This window comes from Aspergillus brasiliensis, assembly GCF_001889945.1.
Source record: "Aspergillus brasiliensis CBS 101740 unplaced genomic scaffold ASPBRscaffold_10, whole genome shotgun sequence".
In the NCBI taxonomy this organism is placed as follows: Eukaryota; Fungi; Ascomycota; class Eurotiomycetes; order Eurotiales; family Aspergillaceae; genus Aspergillus; species Aspergillus brasiliensis.
In genome coordinates, this window is record NW_027137451.1 from 239,748 (window position 1) to 256,206 (window position 16,459).

The following is a 16,459-nucleotide window of genomic DNA, read 5'->3' on the forward strand; positions in this document are numbered from 1 at the left end:
CTTTGGGGTTGGCCGGATTGACGATCTACGCCTGACCTGCAGAATCCGTTATGTAAGCAGCCTGGCCTCGCGTTCACTACAGCAGCAACAACTAGAATAGACAACCTGCAAGGTCGTGTGGTGGAGTTCAAGTGAGGTCAGTCGAGCAGTCAAGTAAGACAAACATATGAGAATGCAGCTAAGGAATGAAAGGGGTGAAGTCACTACCTTCCGTCACAATATCCTCTCAGATGGTTCGCTTTGTGATTCCTCAGGCACCAGCGGAAGATCCCCTCTTCCGGATGACCAATCAGGCAACAGTGACGTACCGTTATTGGGTCCCCTTCAGCTTCGTGAAGAGCTTCAGTAATACGAACCGCTGCATCTCCCAAGTCCCCGACATTCTCCGCCCTTCTTCGCTAGTCTGTGTGTTATCTCGTCTCTGAATCAGCGCTGGACTGCGAAGCTTCACATAACTTCTAGTTTCATCCAACCCAACGTGTGCAGCGCCGTGACGGTCGATTTACTTCCAACATGGAGCACAACGCGGACCGTGATGAGATTGTCTCTCAATTCTGCGCCATGACCAGAACAGATCCTCATGAGGTACAAACCAGCAGCCTTCACTGTATCTATCCTTTGCTAATTACATTCTCATTCCAGGCGCAAGGCTATCTGGCAGCCAACGAGTGGGACCTCGAAGCCGCAGTGACCGAATTCTTCGCCGAACAAGATGAAGTCTCACAGGATACCGGTGCAAGTGGTGGTGGTCGCCGACTGGGCGCTGAATCAGAACCAACTGCAGGCCGTTCGCTCGGTGGCAGCTCCTCTCATTCCCCCTCCACTACCCCGCAGCCCTCGTCCCGCAGGTCGGCCCCGAAAAAGAAGTTTGCGACCCTGAACGATTTTGCATCGGGTGGAGGGGAATCCTCCGAGGAAGACGATGCAGTGAACCAAGACTTCTTTGCTGGAGGTGAAAAGTCGGGCTTGGCTGTGCAGAACCCCGATGATATCAAGAAGAAGATCATTGAGAAGGCGAAAAGGTTAGGGCTTATGGATACACTTTGTTGCTCAGAGCTGATAGGTTTGTAGGGCTCAGCCTCCGCCGTCAGACGAACCCACCAGAAGGTCCTTCTTCACCGGCACCGCACGTACGCTTGGTGGTGATGATGCTCCCAGTAGGGTGATCGAAGCCCCCAGCGCGCCTGTTTCGCAGACACCGCAGCGAGTACATAGAACCCTACACTTCTGGTCAGATGGCTTTTCAGTTGATGATGGAGAGCTGTTCAACTCCGACGATCCCGCCAACCGCGAAATCCTCGAGGGTATCCGCCAGGGCCGTGCCCCGCTCTCCATCATGAATGTGCAGGCCGGTCAGGAGGTGGATGTGGAGATCAAACAGCACGACGAGAAATACGTGAAGCCCAAGCCTAAGTACAAGCCCTTCTCGGGGGCTGGACAGCGCCTCGGCAGCCCCACGCCTGGTGTGAGTGCTCCTGCGCCAGCGGCTGCTCCTACCCCCAGTCAGTCCAGCGAGCCAGCCAAGCCGGACGTAGATGAGTCGCAGCCGACGGTGACTCTTCAGATCCGCCTTGGAGACGGCTCACGGCTCGTTTCCCGGTTCAACACTACCCACACCATTGGTGACGTGTACCAATTTGTGTCCGCTGCCAGCCCTAGTAGCCAGTCGCGCCCCTGGGTATTGATGACTACATTCCCCAGCAAGGATCTTTCTGACAAGAGCGTTGTGCTGGGTGATATGGCGGAGTTCAAGCGGGGCGGCGTGGTGGTGCAGAAGTGGCAATAAATGTGGTCGTATAGTCCTGTCGGGTTATAGAAGTGTGCATAATCTCGGTGCAATTTTCTCACAACACCAGGATTTAGTGATAGGTATTTTAGGCATAGATACGAGTTGATGAGAAGCAGCTCCCGAGTTATGTCACGGAATGATACAAATGATGATCAGCTCAACGAGCAGTCTAGATTTGATGGTATTAGGTACAATAAAGACCCATGCTGCAGACTACTGCATCCTGTAGAGAGTAGCATTTCAATGTGTACTCCATACATTCTGCAGCATGCAAGATTTCTCGTAGACATAAGACATAGATAAATGCCTAAGTAACTTGGTGATATCTCCGGACCGGCTGGATTGATAAGCAAACAAACTCCGCGGAATGACGCAGAAAAAAAGCCCACCCGAAATCGGCTCGCCATTCGCCATTCCCAGAACACCTTGACCTTCCACTACTCCTCCAACCCAACCGGATACTTAGATACAGCATAGAGAGGATAGTCAAGATGCCTCTCACCGGGGTAAAGAATGTCGTGTTGGTGAGTATTTCTCCTCTACTGCCTTGCCTGCAGCTCCATCTCCAGCTCCAATCCATTGCGACAACCCCTCCTCTCCTCTTATCGATAACAGCGCAACTGCGAACAGAATGGCTGGGATGGCCATATCCTACGCTTACAATGCGCGCACATCATATTTACCTCTATAGCCATCCTGACGTACTCTCCAATGCGATCCCTCAGCCTGAACTAACTAAATACCGCAGGTCCTCTCCGGCAAAGGCGGCGTCGGCAAATCCAGCGTAACTCTGCAACTCGCCCTCGCGCTCACCCTGCAAGGCAAATCCGTCGGTATCCTCGACATCGATCTCACTGGTCCCTCAATCCCACGTCTAGTCGGTCTCGAAGACGCAAAAATCACCCAAGCGCCGGGCGGTTGGCTTCCTGTTCCTGTTCACCCTTCTACCATCACCACTACCACCACACCCAATGCCTCCTCTTCCTCCTCCTCACAACCAGATACTACAACAACCGCAACCACAACCACAGCAGAACCAGAAGGAGGAAGCACAATAAAGCATGGCTCCCTCCGCTGCATGTCCCTCGGCTTCCTGTTGCGTTCCCGCTCCGACGCCGTAATTTGGCGCGGACCCAAGAAGACCGCTATGATCCGACAATTCCTTTCCGATGTGCTATGGAATGAAACTGATTACTTGCTTATTGATACACCTCCGGGCACGAGTGATGAGCATATTGCTCTTGCGGAACAGCTCTTGACGCTTTGTACGATTGATGCTTCTTCTGCCACGGGAATGCCTCGATTAGCTGGTGCAGTCCTGGTCACTACGCCGCAGGCGGTAGCCACGTCTGATGTACGGAAAGAGGTGAATTTCTGTGTCAAGACGAGGATTCCGATGCTGGGTGTGGTGGAGAATATGTCTGGTTATACGTGTCCGTGTTGTGGGGAGGTGACGAATTTGTTCTCGAGTGGTGGGGGTCAGGTTCTGGCGGAGGAGATGGGAGTGAGGTTTTTGGGCAAGGTGCCGGTTGATGTTGGGTTTGGGGAGTTGGTAGAGGGGAAGATTGCTGGTGAGGAGGATAGTGAGGATGAGGAGGAGAATGCTAATAAGGTCGAGGAGAATGGGGAGAAGGAGGAAGAGAAGGATGAGAGGCCGCTGGTGGAGAGGTATCGGGAGTGTTGGTCGTATGCGCGGTTCGAAGAGTTTGCGAAGACGTTGATTGCGGAGATTGAGGCGTGATGATGGTATATATAGTGGTTACTGTTAGAGCATCTGTCATAGGTGGCGTCTGTAGCATTCATTGATGTAGAGTGATACGAGATCATGATTTACTATGAGAATAGTACTGTTGCTCAACGTGGCATAGTCATCAGTCATTATATGTCATGGGTAGCATCGCTGCCTAGTAGTTCTGCCGTGTATAGATAACATCGTATATCATATCATAATCATATCATAATCATATCACCATCGCGCCCGTTCATCTTGGTTTCATGTATTGCCGCGAGCAACAACATCATCATCATCACGCATTTGAAATGGTTTGGTCTCGTTCCAGCATCGCTCGTAGTCGCATCTCAGCTGTTGCCTGTCGTTCTCCAGAACCAGCAGCCACGACACCCAACTGTAGCCAGCTTAGAAGCGATTGCACCTCCGCCACCAGGGACGGCGGAATCCAACTCCTATATCCATCGCTGGCATCTATAGCGCCAGAACCAAGGAGCTCTTGGCCTCGTGGGACGTCTGATAAAGAGTTTGCGTTGGCCTCGGCCTGGGCATCCAGCAGGACCTCGGATACAAGAGCCGGGGTAAGGAAATTTGAGCCCGACTGTGTCTGCGTCCCTAATAGTGTACGGCCGCAGGAATTGGGCTTGGAGGCGAACTGCCTCGTAGGAAGTGCACCCAACGCGGGCGCTTCAGCCGGAGGATGTAAGGCCAGGGGAGATCTTGGAGTACTGGGCGGGGCCTGACTCGAAGAGCCGGCCCCGGAGAACGGAGTTCTGAATGGAAATCCCGTAGATGGCTGCCTGCCGTTATCCCAGTGTCGATACTGCGATAAGGATGAGTGATCACGCCCATCGGCGACACTATTTTCGTCGTCGTAAATGACTACGTTGTCGCTTTGTCTTTCATGATCGGAGCTGGCTTCTTCAACTGTCACTAGGCCACCCGGGGGAGCCCGGATCTCGCCCAACGGAGCGATATGACTTCCATATTCGTTCGCTAGACTGAGTCTGCTGCGCCCGCAGATTTCTCCGATCGAATCTAACGTGTGACGGATATTCGGCTCGATGGCTCGCAGTATGCCATCTATGCTAAAGTCGTCCTCTGATGGAAGAGCAGGCCCGCGTCGCTGACTCCGGGAGCCACCGATAAATGGGAATGAGCGCCGCGTAGGCATCGTGGTAGAAGTGCTGGACGTGTCATGGGGACCGCCTGAATATGCCCTAACCAGCACGGGCTGCGATGCCAACGTTGAGGGCCGCGAAGTAGCTGGTCGATTATGGTTTCTCCAGGATGATGTCCCGGGACTTCCATTTAGCTGACGTAGCGTAGTGGTACGATGTGCTCGAGAGGACTCATCTAGCGCCAATTCATAGCGATAGGAAGCAGCTTGTTGCAGAGGACGAACGGTCTCGACCACAGGCGAGGCATGCAGAGGGTTTAGTTGCGACCATCTCCGGCGAGGCAAGGTGGAGGAGGACGATGGAATAGCGTCCGTGTGGGCGAGCAGCCTGCCGGACCTATAATCCATTTCCGTCAGGGCTTGTCGACACACGCACACGCACACGCACTTGCACTTTGAGCCACTATGCGATGCAGGCTGCGTCGGGTCCAGACAAGCTCAGTGACGCAGCAGCGGAGCGACGACGGGGATATGACCACCCGCAACGACAACACCACCAACACCACCACCACCGGAGTGAAAACCCCGCCTTCCGGCCAATACGCAACAGCAGCGGCAGATCGGCCGACAGCAGGGAAGGCGATCAAGCGCCTGTCGGACAACAGCAGCGGCCGCCGGCGGCGGTGGACGGGCAGACAACGCAGGACACGTATCACGCTCCAACGCGTCGCTCAACGGAACACAGATGCATGGACTCTGAAGACCAACGAGCTGGCATGATCAGGAGGGCAGATGACAGTGCATCGGGCCGGGACTTCAAGCAATGCAGCGAAGAAATCCAGAAGTGTTCAGAAAAGTGGCTGGTTTCAAGTTCAAGCGGGCGGAAACTGGGGACTCGATACCCGAAAGGGGAAACACTAAGCACCATCAATCATCATCGTCGTCGGATTCCTTCCATTCATCTATCTCCAACCCGTTGATTGTGTGCTTCGAGCAGTGGTGGCCACCTCGACGCTAGGGTTCGTCAGAAGCTGCATATGGTGCGGTCGATACCTTAAAGTCATACTTTCAAGATGAATAGGTTTCGCGTATGCTATTCCCTATCTGACCTGAACCCTTCCTCCTCCTCCATAATACTTCAGTAGAACTGATTGCCTCATGCGCCTAGTTTGGCGACTCCGATGAGTCTGCGTCTGAGTTCGACGATGATACGTCTGGACTGCCCTTCCCCGAGCCTCTATCTCGTGCTTCCTTCCTTGCCCCAGACTTCGACCCCGCGACGTATCTATCCTCCCTCACCAATCGACACCAGAGCCTTGAGGACTTGCGACAGGAATTACGAGATTTGGATCAGCTACTCAGCCGGGAACTTCTAGATTTGGTCAACGAGAACTACCAGGACTTTCTGTCCCTAGGGAGCGCTTTGAACGGCGGAGAGGAGAAAGTTGAGCAAGTACGGGTCGGCCTGTTGGCATTCCAGCGTGACGTCCAGTCAATCCGGGATAAAGTTGAGGCCAGACAACAGGAGATGGTAGAGCTGCTGAAAGAGAAGAAGCGCCTGAAGACGCAGGCCAATGTTGGACAGGCCCTGCTGGACTTTGCCGATCGGGTCGAGGAGCTGGAAAAGAGATTAATGATCGGAGACACTCCTCGGCCACCTCAGAACGGTACGCCGGGCGAGTCCGATTCGGATTCCGATCTGATCGAGGATGACAGCGACGATAGTGATGACGATGAGCTGCCCAACGGCGCAACTACTACGTCGCTCGTTTCCCTCAAGACCCTCGAGCGTCATATCCAGAAATATGTCTACTTGACGAAGCTGTCGTCCCGGATAGGAGACAATCATCCGTTCTTACAAAGCCAACAACCAAGGATGTCGAAAATACGATCGGCGGTGCTCTTGGATCTGAAGACGGCCCTGGAACAAGCAAGTCATGCGGGCGACAAGCGGGATACGAAAACACTGGCCGTATTGCGGCTCTACAAACTGATGGGAGAGGATACTACTGCTGTATCGGCACTCAAGACCCTAAAGTCCTAGTGGACCTCTAGCAGTAGAGCAGTGCCATTCTGCATAGCGCCGGCGTTGGGAGATTTTCTTTTACTGGTTCCGAGGGAGATATGAAACAATACCATTATACACCGTAACCTTCCTAATGAAACATATTCTGTACATCCATGAACTTGAAGACGCTAGAGACTATTTTACACGCCCTGCAAAGCGGCAGACTCGGGAGAGGTCTCCGACCTGAACTCTCCGTTCAAACTGAAGCCGGGACCGTTGGTCGAGCTGAGGACCTAATGGATGGTCAGTAAACGATATGATTGCAAGCGCAACGCAAGCCGGCGACTTACCACTTCGTACACCTCCTTGGTTATGCGATCGTTCAGACCGGCCGCATCCTTCTTGATCTGGTCGAGCGTTGCGCGCAGGTTGTCACGCAATTGCTCGGGAGTGAAACCGAGCTGTCCAACGGGGACGCGAATCACGGCGTCACGCTCGCGGTAAACGGTACCACCACGGAGCATCTCCACTCTCACGGCGATATCTTCGACCACAGTACCCGTCTTGACGCTGGGCATCAGGCCCCTGGGACCGAGAATGCGACCCAGGCCAGCCTTGTTCAACGCATCCAAACTATCCGGGTGGCAGAGGCAGCGGTCAAACTCGATCTTACCGGCCTTCACAGCATCGAAGACCTCCTGCTCACCCACCAAGACTGCTCCAGCCGCACGAGCTTCCTTTTCATGTCGGGTTCCGGGAGGGCACACGACGCAAATTCGGGACTCGGTCTGAACTGAATGGGGGAATCGGAGCATATTGCGAATGACGGGACCATCCCTCCTCGTCTTCAGGCGGACGTGGACCTCGTATTTGGCTGTGGTGGGCTCGCGGCCAACTTCGAATGCACGGAGATACCTGCGGTGAAGATCGAAGCAGTTAGTGGAAAAGGTCAATTGAGATGATGCAACGATAATAGCACAAACCTCATGGCATCACACAGCGCAAACTGTTGCATATCCTTGAGATCCTTCTGCTTGAACTCCCTCGGACCCTTCTTTCTTTTGGCGGTCTTGTCCCCCTTCATCTTGCGCGCCTGGGCAGCGGTTCGCACCTGTTGCAGGCTGGGCAAAATAGGCGCAATTGGGCTCGGGCGGAGAGCAGGACGACATGATGACAAGAGTCCCCGTGCCGCAGAGGGCATGAGGGAGCTGTAGGAGGAAGCCATGGCGATGAACTCCGAACGAGCTTGACAGCGCCGGGAATGTTTTCTGGTCCGAAATCTAGAGGCTCCGGCCGACCATGGGCGCCGCGGAGAAACTTACCGCCGGCGGAGCCAAATGAGTCAAAATGCCCCTCCCGGCAGTAAATTAATTATCTCCATCCCATCTTCTATACCACCTTTTTTTTAGGGGCAATTGATCCAATTTCCTGGGGTTTTGGGTCTTTTAGAAGATGTCGCAGTTCAAGCTTAACCTGGCCACCAAGGCCAACCAGGCCTCCTTGCTTCCAGTCCTCCTGGTCGCTACCTCTATCAACGAGGCTCGTCCCACTCCCGTGATTGCCATCAACTTTGAGGATGCGGCTGTTCTCTCTGAAGGCGAGAAGGCTATCGTTCAGTTCACGGGTGCCAGCGGTGCTCCCGTTTATGGAACCGCAGACGCCATCAAGGAGCTGCGCGCCAGCTTCCCCTTCCTCAATGGAAAGGATGAGAAGTCTGTAAGTCAACCCCGCTTCGCCTTCATTGCAACTCTAGGCTGACGGAGGCTTCTCCAGGAGAACGAATGGCTTTCTCAGCTCGACTCCTTCACCACCCTTGACTTCAAGGCTCTCGATCCTCTGCTGCAGCGCCTGAACACCCACCTTCTCCTCCGCTCCTTCATCGTCGGTTACTCGCTCTCCACCCCCGACATCGCTCTGTGGGGTGCCCTTCGTGGCAACCGCGTTGCCATCTCGGCCATCCGCAAGGGAGCCCTGGTCAACCTGACTCGTTGGTTCAACTTCTTGGATGAGCTCTGCCCCTGGGCTAGCGTTGCTCTGGAGAACCTGAATGCTTCTGCCAAGGAGAAGAAGGCGGCCAAGGCGAAGGAGGGTGCCAGCTACGACATTGCCCTTCAGAACACTGACAAGGGTGTTGTTACCCGTTTCCCTCCCGAGCCCTCTGGATACCTGCACATTGGACACGCCAAGGCCGCTCTTTTGAACGACTACTTTGCGCACGAGAAGTACAACGGCACCCTGCTGGTGCGCTTCGACGACACCAACCCCTCGAACGAGAAGCAGGAGTTCCAGGATGCTATCATGGAAGACTTGGCCCTGATGGGCATCAAGCCTGACAGGACGAGCTATTCCAGTGACTACTTTGACCAGATCTACGAGTACGGTCTGAAGATCATCCGGGAGGGCAACGCCTACGCTGATGACACCGACAAGGAGACAATGGCTTCCCAGAGAATGAACGGTGAGCCCAGCAAGCGCCGTGACGCTAGTGTGGAGGAGAATCTTGCTCGTTTCGAGGAGATGAAGCAGGGTACCCCTGAGGGTCTCAGATGGTGCATCCGCGCCAAGATGTCCGTGGACAACCCCAACAAGGCCATGCGTGATCCCGTCATCTACCGCTGCAACCCCTCTCCTCACCACCGTACCGGTACGAAGTGGAAGATCTACCCGACATACGACCTGTGCTGCCCCATTCTGGACGCGATTGAGGGCGTTACCCACGCACTTAGAACGATTGAGTACCGTGACCGGAACCCTCAGTACCAGTGGTTCTTGGACACTCTCGGCCTCCGCCACGTGCAGATCTGGGACTTTGCGCGCATGAACTTCATCCGGACTCTTCTCTCGAAGCGTAAGCTCACCAAGCTGGTCGACCAGGGCGTCGTCTGGGGCTGGGATGACCCTCGCTTCCCGACGATCCGAGGTATCCGCAGACGCGGTATGACTGTGCCGGCTCTCCGCGAGTTCATTCTCAAGCAGGGACCCAGCAAGAACATCACCAACCTGGACTGGACCCTCATCTGGGCCACCAACAAGAAGTACATTGATCCCGTTGCGCCGCGCCACACCGCTCTCATGAAGAAGGACCTGGTCAAGGCCGTCATCAAGGGCGCCCCTGCTCCTTACACCGAGGATAAGCCTAAGCACAACAAGAACCCTGATGTTGGCCAGAAGAAGGTCACCTTCAGCGGTTCGGTTCTCTTCGACCAGGAGGACGCCAAGACCTTCAAGCAGGACGAGGAGATCACGCTCATGGCCTGGGGTAATGCCATTGTCCGGAAGATCGAGACCGACTCCGCGGGTGTTGTGCAGTCTCTGGAGCTGGATTTGCACCTGGAGGGCGACTTCAAGAAGACCGAGAAGAAGGTCACCTGGCTGTCTGCCGACCAGGAGCTGGTCCCTGTGGAGCTGGTCGACTTCGACTACCTCCTGAACAAGGACTCCCTGCAGGAAGATGATGCTCTGGAGGACGTGCTGAACAAGAACACCGAGTTCCGTGAGGACGCCGTGGCTGACTGCAACGTTGCCGACCTGCGTGAGGGCGACATCATCCAGTTCGAGCGTAAGGGCTACTTCCGCTGCGACCGCCCCTATGCTCCTGGCAAGCCGGCTGTGTTGTTCAACATCCCCACCGGCAAGACTGGCAAATAGGTGTGCATTGAGTAGATCTATATTTTAAGACTTTATGAAGATACGCAGGCTATGCGATATTGGTAGTTGAAATGAAATATTACAATGACAATTGGTATCAGCCATATATAATTACTCGGTTCCCACGTTTTGAGACTTCGCTGGGAAATACTTCCGTTACATACTGAAAGTAACCTTGTAAAAGAATGTGGGAAACATGGGGAAAATAAGCGCAGCATCCATCCGGAATATTTGCACATACGTACTGAATTCGATTCCGGGCACATAGTAAGAACGGTATTTCAGATGACCATACGGAATAGAAATCTACAATCGCTGTCAAGTAAACTTCCTATGCCCTACTCCATATCAGTTACACGACCGCAGAACCCTAAAACAATGTGCAGCCACATACGTAGAAGGCCCCTTACGTAGATAGGGCTGGGTTCAAATTCGGGTCCAGTCAAAAGTGCGAGGGGGTGGAAGCTCGTGACATCTGAGCGGAGCAAGAGACTACTAAAGTTCCTTATATATAGGCCATTGATCTCGGGGAGAAAATCCCTCAATTCCGCCAAAGACTTGGGGGTGTGTGGAAGGAAGCAACCAAGGGATACGGAGCGCCATTCCCTGAACCTTGTGAAGGGTGGTGACGGCATCGAAGGAGCACGGAGGGTTGAGGAAGATGACACCTGCTCAAGGACTGCTTTGTTCAGATCCCGTCATTCGTTAAGTGGTTGCTTGGTACGTCCATCATTCGTTCGCCGGTTTGTTCTGACTTTTGACTCGGCACTTTTTTTTTGCTTTTCTCAATCTTTCCTGTGTGATCCGAATGCTCCGTGGCAGTGTTTAGAGTGGAGAAGGAACAGAAGTCGAAGATAGGCAGAGTAAAGGCATAAAGAGAGTAATGGAGAGTAATAGTCGAGGCAGTCAATGTAATATTACGTCGAGATGGGTCCGTCACGTTGCACTGCGCTAGTCCGAATGCAGTCAGGGTCTGGGCGCTAGTCCCACTTGGTGCGATCGATCGACTTTCTCCTCTTTCTGACTCGCATCCACTAGTAGTTAGTTAGTTAGTCTACTACTACTACGTACTACTCTATTTACTATCTAGATACTCTATCTGGTACCTACACTCTCACTGCCAGCAATTTCATCCTTGCATCAGTTGACACTTCATCTTCAGATGCTTCTAATGCTGGTCCTCCCAACGCTTGAGCTCACGAACTCTTCTTTTCTCTGGCAGCTGTCATCCCTGTTGTGCTGCTGTCCCTTCCCCGGCTTTTCCCTGGTTCTCTACCACCGTGCCGTTACTCAGTCCAGGCCCAGGACCCTGGTACACATCATCGCGTCACGAGTCAATTCCTTTGCTGACCCTCTCAGAATCCAATGCTCGCCAAGGCACAATGGATTATTGGTGTGCTCTCAGACTCGGCCCGTCTATACCCTACGGTTCGTTCGGAAATCTCACCATGTCTCATACGTCAAGACACTCGTCGAATCAACGAGTCATCCCCCTTTGGCCTGTTGTCTATCAACCCGTCGCGATCGTGACTGGCTCCGGTAGTCGGTTCAGTTTAAGCTCAATTGCTCAGGGTTACTGACACAGACCCTCCTTCCCCGCGACCGACCGATCTGGTGAGTGATCACCCACCCCAGAAGAACTTCCCTCCGTAGACTGCCGGAACTTCCTGGACTCTTCTACGTCAGCATGATTGTCTCCGTCAACACCATTCGTCAGAGCTCCAATCTGCGGTGGAAGTGTCCATGCATCCTTGCTGCTTGGGACCAAGAAAGAAAAAGAAGCTTTCCTCGTTTTCCTTTGTCTTTTCTTCCCCAAACCTGGCGGGGAGGCCTGTTCTTCTTCGTTTTTATTCTACCTCGTAGAGTTACTATCGCTTGATCTTCCGGAGTGCTTCCTTTCTCTCTCTTTCTCGCGTGAGGTTGATTTCGCTCACTCTTTCGCTGTAAGATAAGGGGAGGCCCGCAGAGCGCTTCGGGCACGCCAACGGTTTCCTGTGCTGCCCCCAGACAAGCTATTGGATCGATCATGGCTGAGCAGGCCGGCGCCTCGGGTGACGTTGAACGGGGCGCGCAAGCGCAAGTCCGCACCTCGACCTCGGAGCGACGTGACTCCAGACGTGTCTCTCGTGTTTCCTACAAGGAAGACTATGCTAACCTCGACGAATATGGAAAGCTGGTCAAGTATGCCTCCACTTATCGCGAGGGGGGTCGAGGTGACGAGGTGCAAGGCGAAGAGGAGGAGAAAAGGGTGTGGTATGCTCCCTGGAAGAAGCGCAAAGTTTTCGTCAAGCATGTCGACCAGCAACCGGGTCAATTCCCCGAGGATTGGCTTATCACGGACATCCGCCAAGGTCTGCCTAGCAGCGAAGTTCCGGTCAGACGTCGGCGTGCCGGATGGAACGAGCTGGTATCGGAGAAAGAGAATCCAATCGCTAAGATTCTGTCGTATTTCCGAGGCCCCATTCTCTATGGTACGCCATCAAGCTCCCAGGCGCAGCGATTGATCGAGTTCCGTTTCGTTCTGACAAGATCACAGTAATGGAGTTGGCTGTTCTTCTGGCCGCAGGTCTGGACGACTGGATTGACTTTGGTGTCATCATCGGTATCTTGTGCCTGAACGCAGCCGTCGGTTGGTACCAAGAAAAACAAGCTGCGGACGTCGTTGCGAGTCTCAAGGGCGACATTGCCATGAGAGCCAATGTGATCCGCGATGGTCAGCAACAGGAAATCTTAGCGCGAGAGCTGGTTCCGGGCGACGTGGTATGTAGCGACGACCTACCTGACCCCATGGGTGAGGTTCCTTATGAGTGACCTGAAAACTAACAATGTAATTGCAGATCATTATCGGAGAAGGCTCGGTTGTCCCAGCCGATTCCAAGGTTATCTGCGATGTTAATGACCCCAATGGATGGGAAGAGTTCAAACGGATGCAGGAGCAAGGTGATCTTAGCAGTACCTCCGAATCTGACCTGGAAGACAATGAGCCTGAAGGGGGTCAAAAGGAGGGCGAGAAGGAGGGGGATTCCAAGCCTAAAAGACGCCGTGGCTACCCTATCCTTGCGTGTGACCATTCCGCTATTACCGGTGAATCGCTTGCAGTTGATCGTTATATGGGTGGATTGATCTACTATACGACCGGCTGCAAGCGCGGTAAGGCCTACGCGGTTGTGCAGACTGGCGCGAAGACCTCGTTCGTGGGTAAAACTGCGAGCATGGTGCAATCGGCTAAGGGTGCGGGTCACTTTGAAATTGTCATGGACAACATTGGTACCTCTCTTCTGGTTCTCGTCATGGCCTGGATCTTGGCTGCTTGGATTGGTGGCTTCTACCGCCATATCCCCATTGCTTCGCCGGGTCAGCAGACGCTCCTTCACTACACCCTTGCTTTGTTGATCATTGGTGTTCCTGTCGGTTTGCCGGTTGTAACCACCACTACGATGGCGGTCGGAGCGGCATATCTGGCCAAGAAGAAGGCAATCGTGCAGAAGTTGACTGCGATCGAATCACTGGCGGTAGGTTCAAACAATACTCCATAAATAAAGAGTACCGCTGCTAACCTCTCGGACAGGGCGTTGACATCTTGTGCTCGGATAAAACAGGAACGTTGACTGCGAACAAGCTGAGCATCCGCGAGCCGTATGTAGCTGAAGGCGTGGATGTGGACTGGATGTTCGCCGTGGCTGTCCTGGCTTCTTCTCACAACATTGAATCGCTGGACCCTATCGATAAAGTCACGATCCTGACTCTCCGACAATATCCAAGAGCCAGGGAGATACTCCGGCGGGGCTGGAAGACTGAAAAGTTTACTCCCTTTGATCCAGTGTCTAAGCGTATCGTGACGGTTGCAAGCTGTGATGGAACCAGATACACCTGCACCAAGGGCGCTCCCAAGGCTGTGCTTCAGCTGACGAACTGCTCCAAGGAAACCTCTGATCACTATAAAGCAAAGGCGCAGGAATTTGCGCACAGAGGTTTCCGCTCCTTGGGTGTCGCGGTGCAAAAGGAAGGGGAAGAGTGGACTTTGCTTGGAATGCTCCCCATGTTTGACCCGCCCCGTGAGGATACAGCTCAGACGATCAACGAAGCTCAGAACCTGGGTATCAGTGTAAAGATGCTTACGGGTGATGCCATTGCGATTGCTAAAGAGACGTGCAAGATGCTTGCCCTCGGTACTAAGGTGTACAACTCTGATAAGCTTATCCACGGTGGCCTTAGTGGAGCCATGGCAGGTGATCTAGTTGAAAAGGCAGATGGATTTGCTGAAGTGTTCCCTGAACATAAATACCAAGTGGTGCAGATGCTCCAAGACCGCGGCCATCTGACCGCGATGACCGGTGACGGTGTGAATGATGCACCATCATTGAAAAAGGCAGATTGTGGTATTGCTGTTGAAGGAGCCACGGAGGCAGCACAGTCATCTTCCGATATTGTGTTTTTGGAGCCTGGCTTGTCGACAATCATTGACTCTATCAAGGTGGCTCGGCAGATTTTCCACCGCATGAAGGCATATATCCAGTATCGTATTGCTCTTTGCTTGCATTTGGAGATCTACCTGGTGACCTCGATGATCATTCTCAACGAGAGTATCCGTGTCGAGTTGATTGTCTTCCTTGCTCTTTTCGCTGATTTGGCAACGGTGGCGGTGGCGTACGATAACGCGTCATTTGAGTTACGTCCTGTCGAATGGCAGCTTCCCAAGATCTGGTTCATTTCAGTGTTGTTGGGTCTGTTGCTCGCACTGGGCACATGGGTCGTTCGCGGTACCATGTTCCTCCCGTCGGGTGGTATCATTCAAAACTGGGGCTCCATTCAGGAGGTCCTGTTCCTCGAAGTCGCCCTGACCGAAAACTGGCTGATCTTCGTCACTCGGGGTGCCGATACCTGGCCATCAATCCACCTCGTCACAGCCATTCTGGGTGTGGATATCCTGGCAACGATCTTCTGTCTCTTCGGTTGGTTCACAAACCAAGACATGCCCACGCACCCCGCCGACTCCTTCGTCGAGACCACCAACGGCTGGACAGATATTGTCACGGTCGTCCGGATCTGGGGTTACTCACTGGGTGTGGAGATCGTCATTGCCCTGGTCTACTTCATGCTGAACAAGTTCCGGTGGCTCGATGAGCTTGGCCGTCACAAGCGCGACAAGGGCGACCTCAAGATCGAAAACCTGTTGGGTCACCTGGCTCGGTTGACAGTCGAGTACGAGGAGCCTGGGAAGCCCAAGGGTCGCTTTTTCCTTGCCACCAGCAAGGAGGAAGAAGAAGTGGAGTAAGAGCTGGGATCTGCGTTTCGAGCTCAAGGATAATTACTGCAATGACTTGGTGGCGTAGTAGCCTGATACTGCTTGTTTCGTGGAGGGTGAAAATTTCTAATACGTGAGAAGACATTATAACATGTGTTCTCACGGATGTAAGGGAGGAGAATAATGGGACGATGGATTTTGAATGATAATAATAGTTACGTATTTTTCGTGATATCAATCTTTATAAATTTGTTAATTAGGTAGGTAGTAGTAGTAGTTAGTATTTAGTTAATATATACCTGATGTGTTTGACTGGCCAGTGGTAGAAGTAGTAGTCAGACTCCACTACTAATAGTTGCATGAGGAGCAGAAGAATGAACAGAACTATGCCACTGCCTTCAAACCACTACTACCACCAACACACTCAGTCTTCAAGTTCATGAAACTACTAATAGTAACTTGGTATTATTGTATTGTGATACGAATAACATGGTATTGACTTACTACTAGTAACTACTACTAAATTCTAGGACCTAGTAGTTATTCCATGTAAGCACCGGTATTCTCGAGGTAGTTGGAATATCAATATAAAGAACAAATTGGCCAGTAGTGGTAGTAGTAGTAGTAGTAGTAGTAGTAGTCAATGGAAGTTACCTACGGTAATAACCAATTACTAACCGTTTACTACCAGTAACACTAGTTGTAGCACCATACATAGTAAGTACTGGTAGTCAGGTAGTAAGTAGGTAGATATATATAACCGTTACTCGTAGTACTTATATGTGATTTCGGGCTTTCACTATCATCAACTTCAATTTCATCTCTTTAGTGATTTTTAGGTGGATGGAGAGGTGGTTAGTAAGGAAGGTTAGCTAGCATTCTTGGTTACGGAGCTTGCTTACTACTTACTCAGCTGCGTG

At 52.8% G+C, this 16,459-nt stretch overlaps 7 protein-coding genes across 7 annotated transcripts; 5 read left to right on the forward strand and 2 right to left on the reverse strand.

The window, feature by feature from the left end:
• The first annotated feature begins 142 nt into the window (after window positions 1-142).
• On the forward strand, window positions 143-3,704 carry ASPBRDRAFT_76866 (Mrp/NBP35 ATP-binding protein). The gene is made up of 6 exons (XM_067629339.1): window positions 143-585; window positions 643-733; window positions 785-1,022; window positions 1,072-1,776; window positions 2,267-2,309; window positions 2,538-3,704. The coding sequence occupies exons 1-6, from the start codon at window positions 514-516 to the stop codon at window positions 3,528-3,530; spliced, it is 2,142 nt and encodes a 713-aa protein (XP_067476604.1). The 5' UTR covers window positions 143-513; the 3' UTR covers window positions 3,531-3,704.
• A 112-nt stretch (window positions 3,705-3,816) lies between these two features.
• Window positions 3,817-5,046, reverse strand: ASPBRDRAFT_57043 (uncharacterized protein; the record flags this gene model as incomplete). Its single annotated transcript, XM_067627676.1, has 1 exon — window positions 3,817-5,046. The coding sequence occupies one exon, from the start codon at window positions 5,044-5,046 to the stop codon at window positions 3,817-3,819; it is 1,230 nt and encodes a 409-aa protein (XP_067476605.1).
• Window positions 5,047-5,108: 62 nt separating this feature from the next.
• ASPBRDRAFT_57044 (COG2 family protein) lies at window positions 5,109-6,682 on the forward strand (the record flags this gene model as incomplete). Its single annotated transcript, XM_067627677.1, has 3 exons — window positions 5,109-5,321; window positions 5,468-5,620; window positions 5,807-6,682. The coding sequence occupies 3 exons, from the start codon at window positions 5,109-5,111 to the stop codon at window positions 6,680-6,682; spliced, it is 1,242 nt and encodes a 413-aa protein (XP_067476606.1).
• A 164-nt stretch (window positions 6,683-6,846) lies between these two features.
• ASPBRDRAFT_198039 (mitochondrial 54S ribosomal protein uL1m) lies at window positions 6,847-7,871 on the reverse strand (the record flags this gene model as incomplete). The annotated part of the gene is made up of 3 exons (XM_067621165.1): window positions 6,847-6,939; window positions 6,997-7,561; window positions 7,630-7,871. The coding sequence occupies 3 exons, from the start codon at window positions 7,869-7,871 to the stop codon at window positions 6,847-6,849; spliced, it is 900 nt and encodes a 299-aa protein (XP_067476607.1).
• Window positions 7,872-8,098: 227 nt separating this feature from the next.
• Window positions 8,099-10,536, forward strand: ASPBRDRAFT_157151 (glutamate--tRNA ligase GUS1; the record flags this gene model as incomplete). The annotated part of the gene is made up of 2 exons (XM_067619419.1): window positions 8,099-8,362; window positions 8,420-10,536. The coding sequence occupies 2 exons, from the start codon at window positions 8,099-8,101 to the stop codon at window positions 10,292-10,294; spliced, it is 2,139 nt and encodes a 712-aa protein (XP_067476608.1). The 3' UTR covers window positions 10,295-10,536.
• A 970-nt stretch (window positions 10,537-11,506) lies between these two features.
• On the forward strand, window positions 11,507-11,874 carry ASPBRDRAFT_130564 (uncharacterized protein; the record flags this gene model as incomplete). The annotated part of the gene is made up of 2 exons (XM_067618235.1): window positions 11,507-11,606; window positions 11,654-11,874. Coding segments are annotated over 2 exons (321 nt in total), but the record flags the coding sequence as incomplete, so codon positions are not given.
• A 446-nt stretch (window positions 11,875-12,320) lies between these two features.
• Window positions 12,321-15,569, forward strand: ASPBRDRAFT_131155 (putative plasma membrane H(+)ATPase; the record flags this gene model as incomplete). The annotated part of the gene is made up of 4 exons (XM_067618305.1): window positions 12,321-12,765; window positions 12,831-13,054; window positions 13,132-13,806; window positions 13,863-15,569. The coding sequence occupies 4 exons, from the start codon at window positions 12,321-12,323 to the stop codon at window positions 15,567-15,569; spliced, it is 3,051 nt and encodes a 1,016-aa protein (XP_067476610.1).
• Window positions 15,570-16,459: the final 890 nt, after the last annotated feature.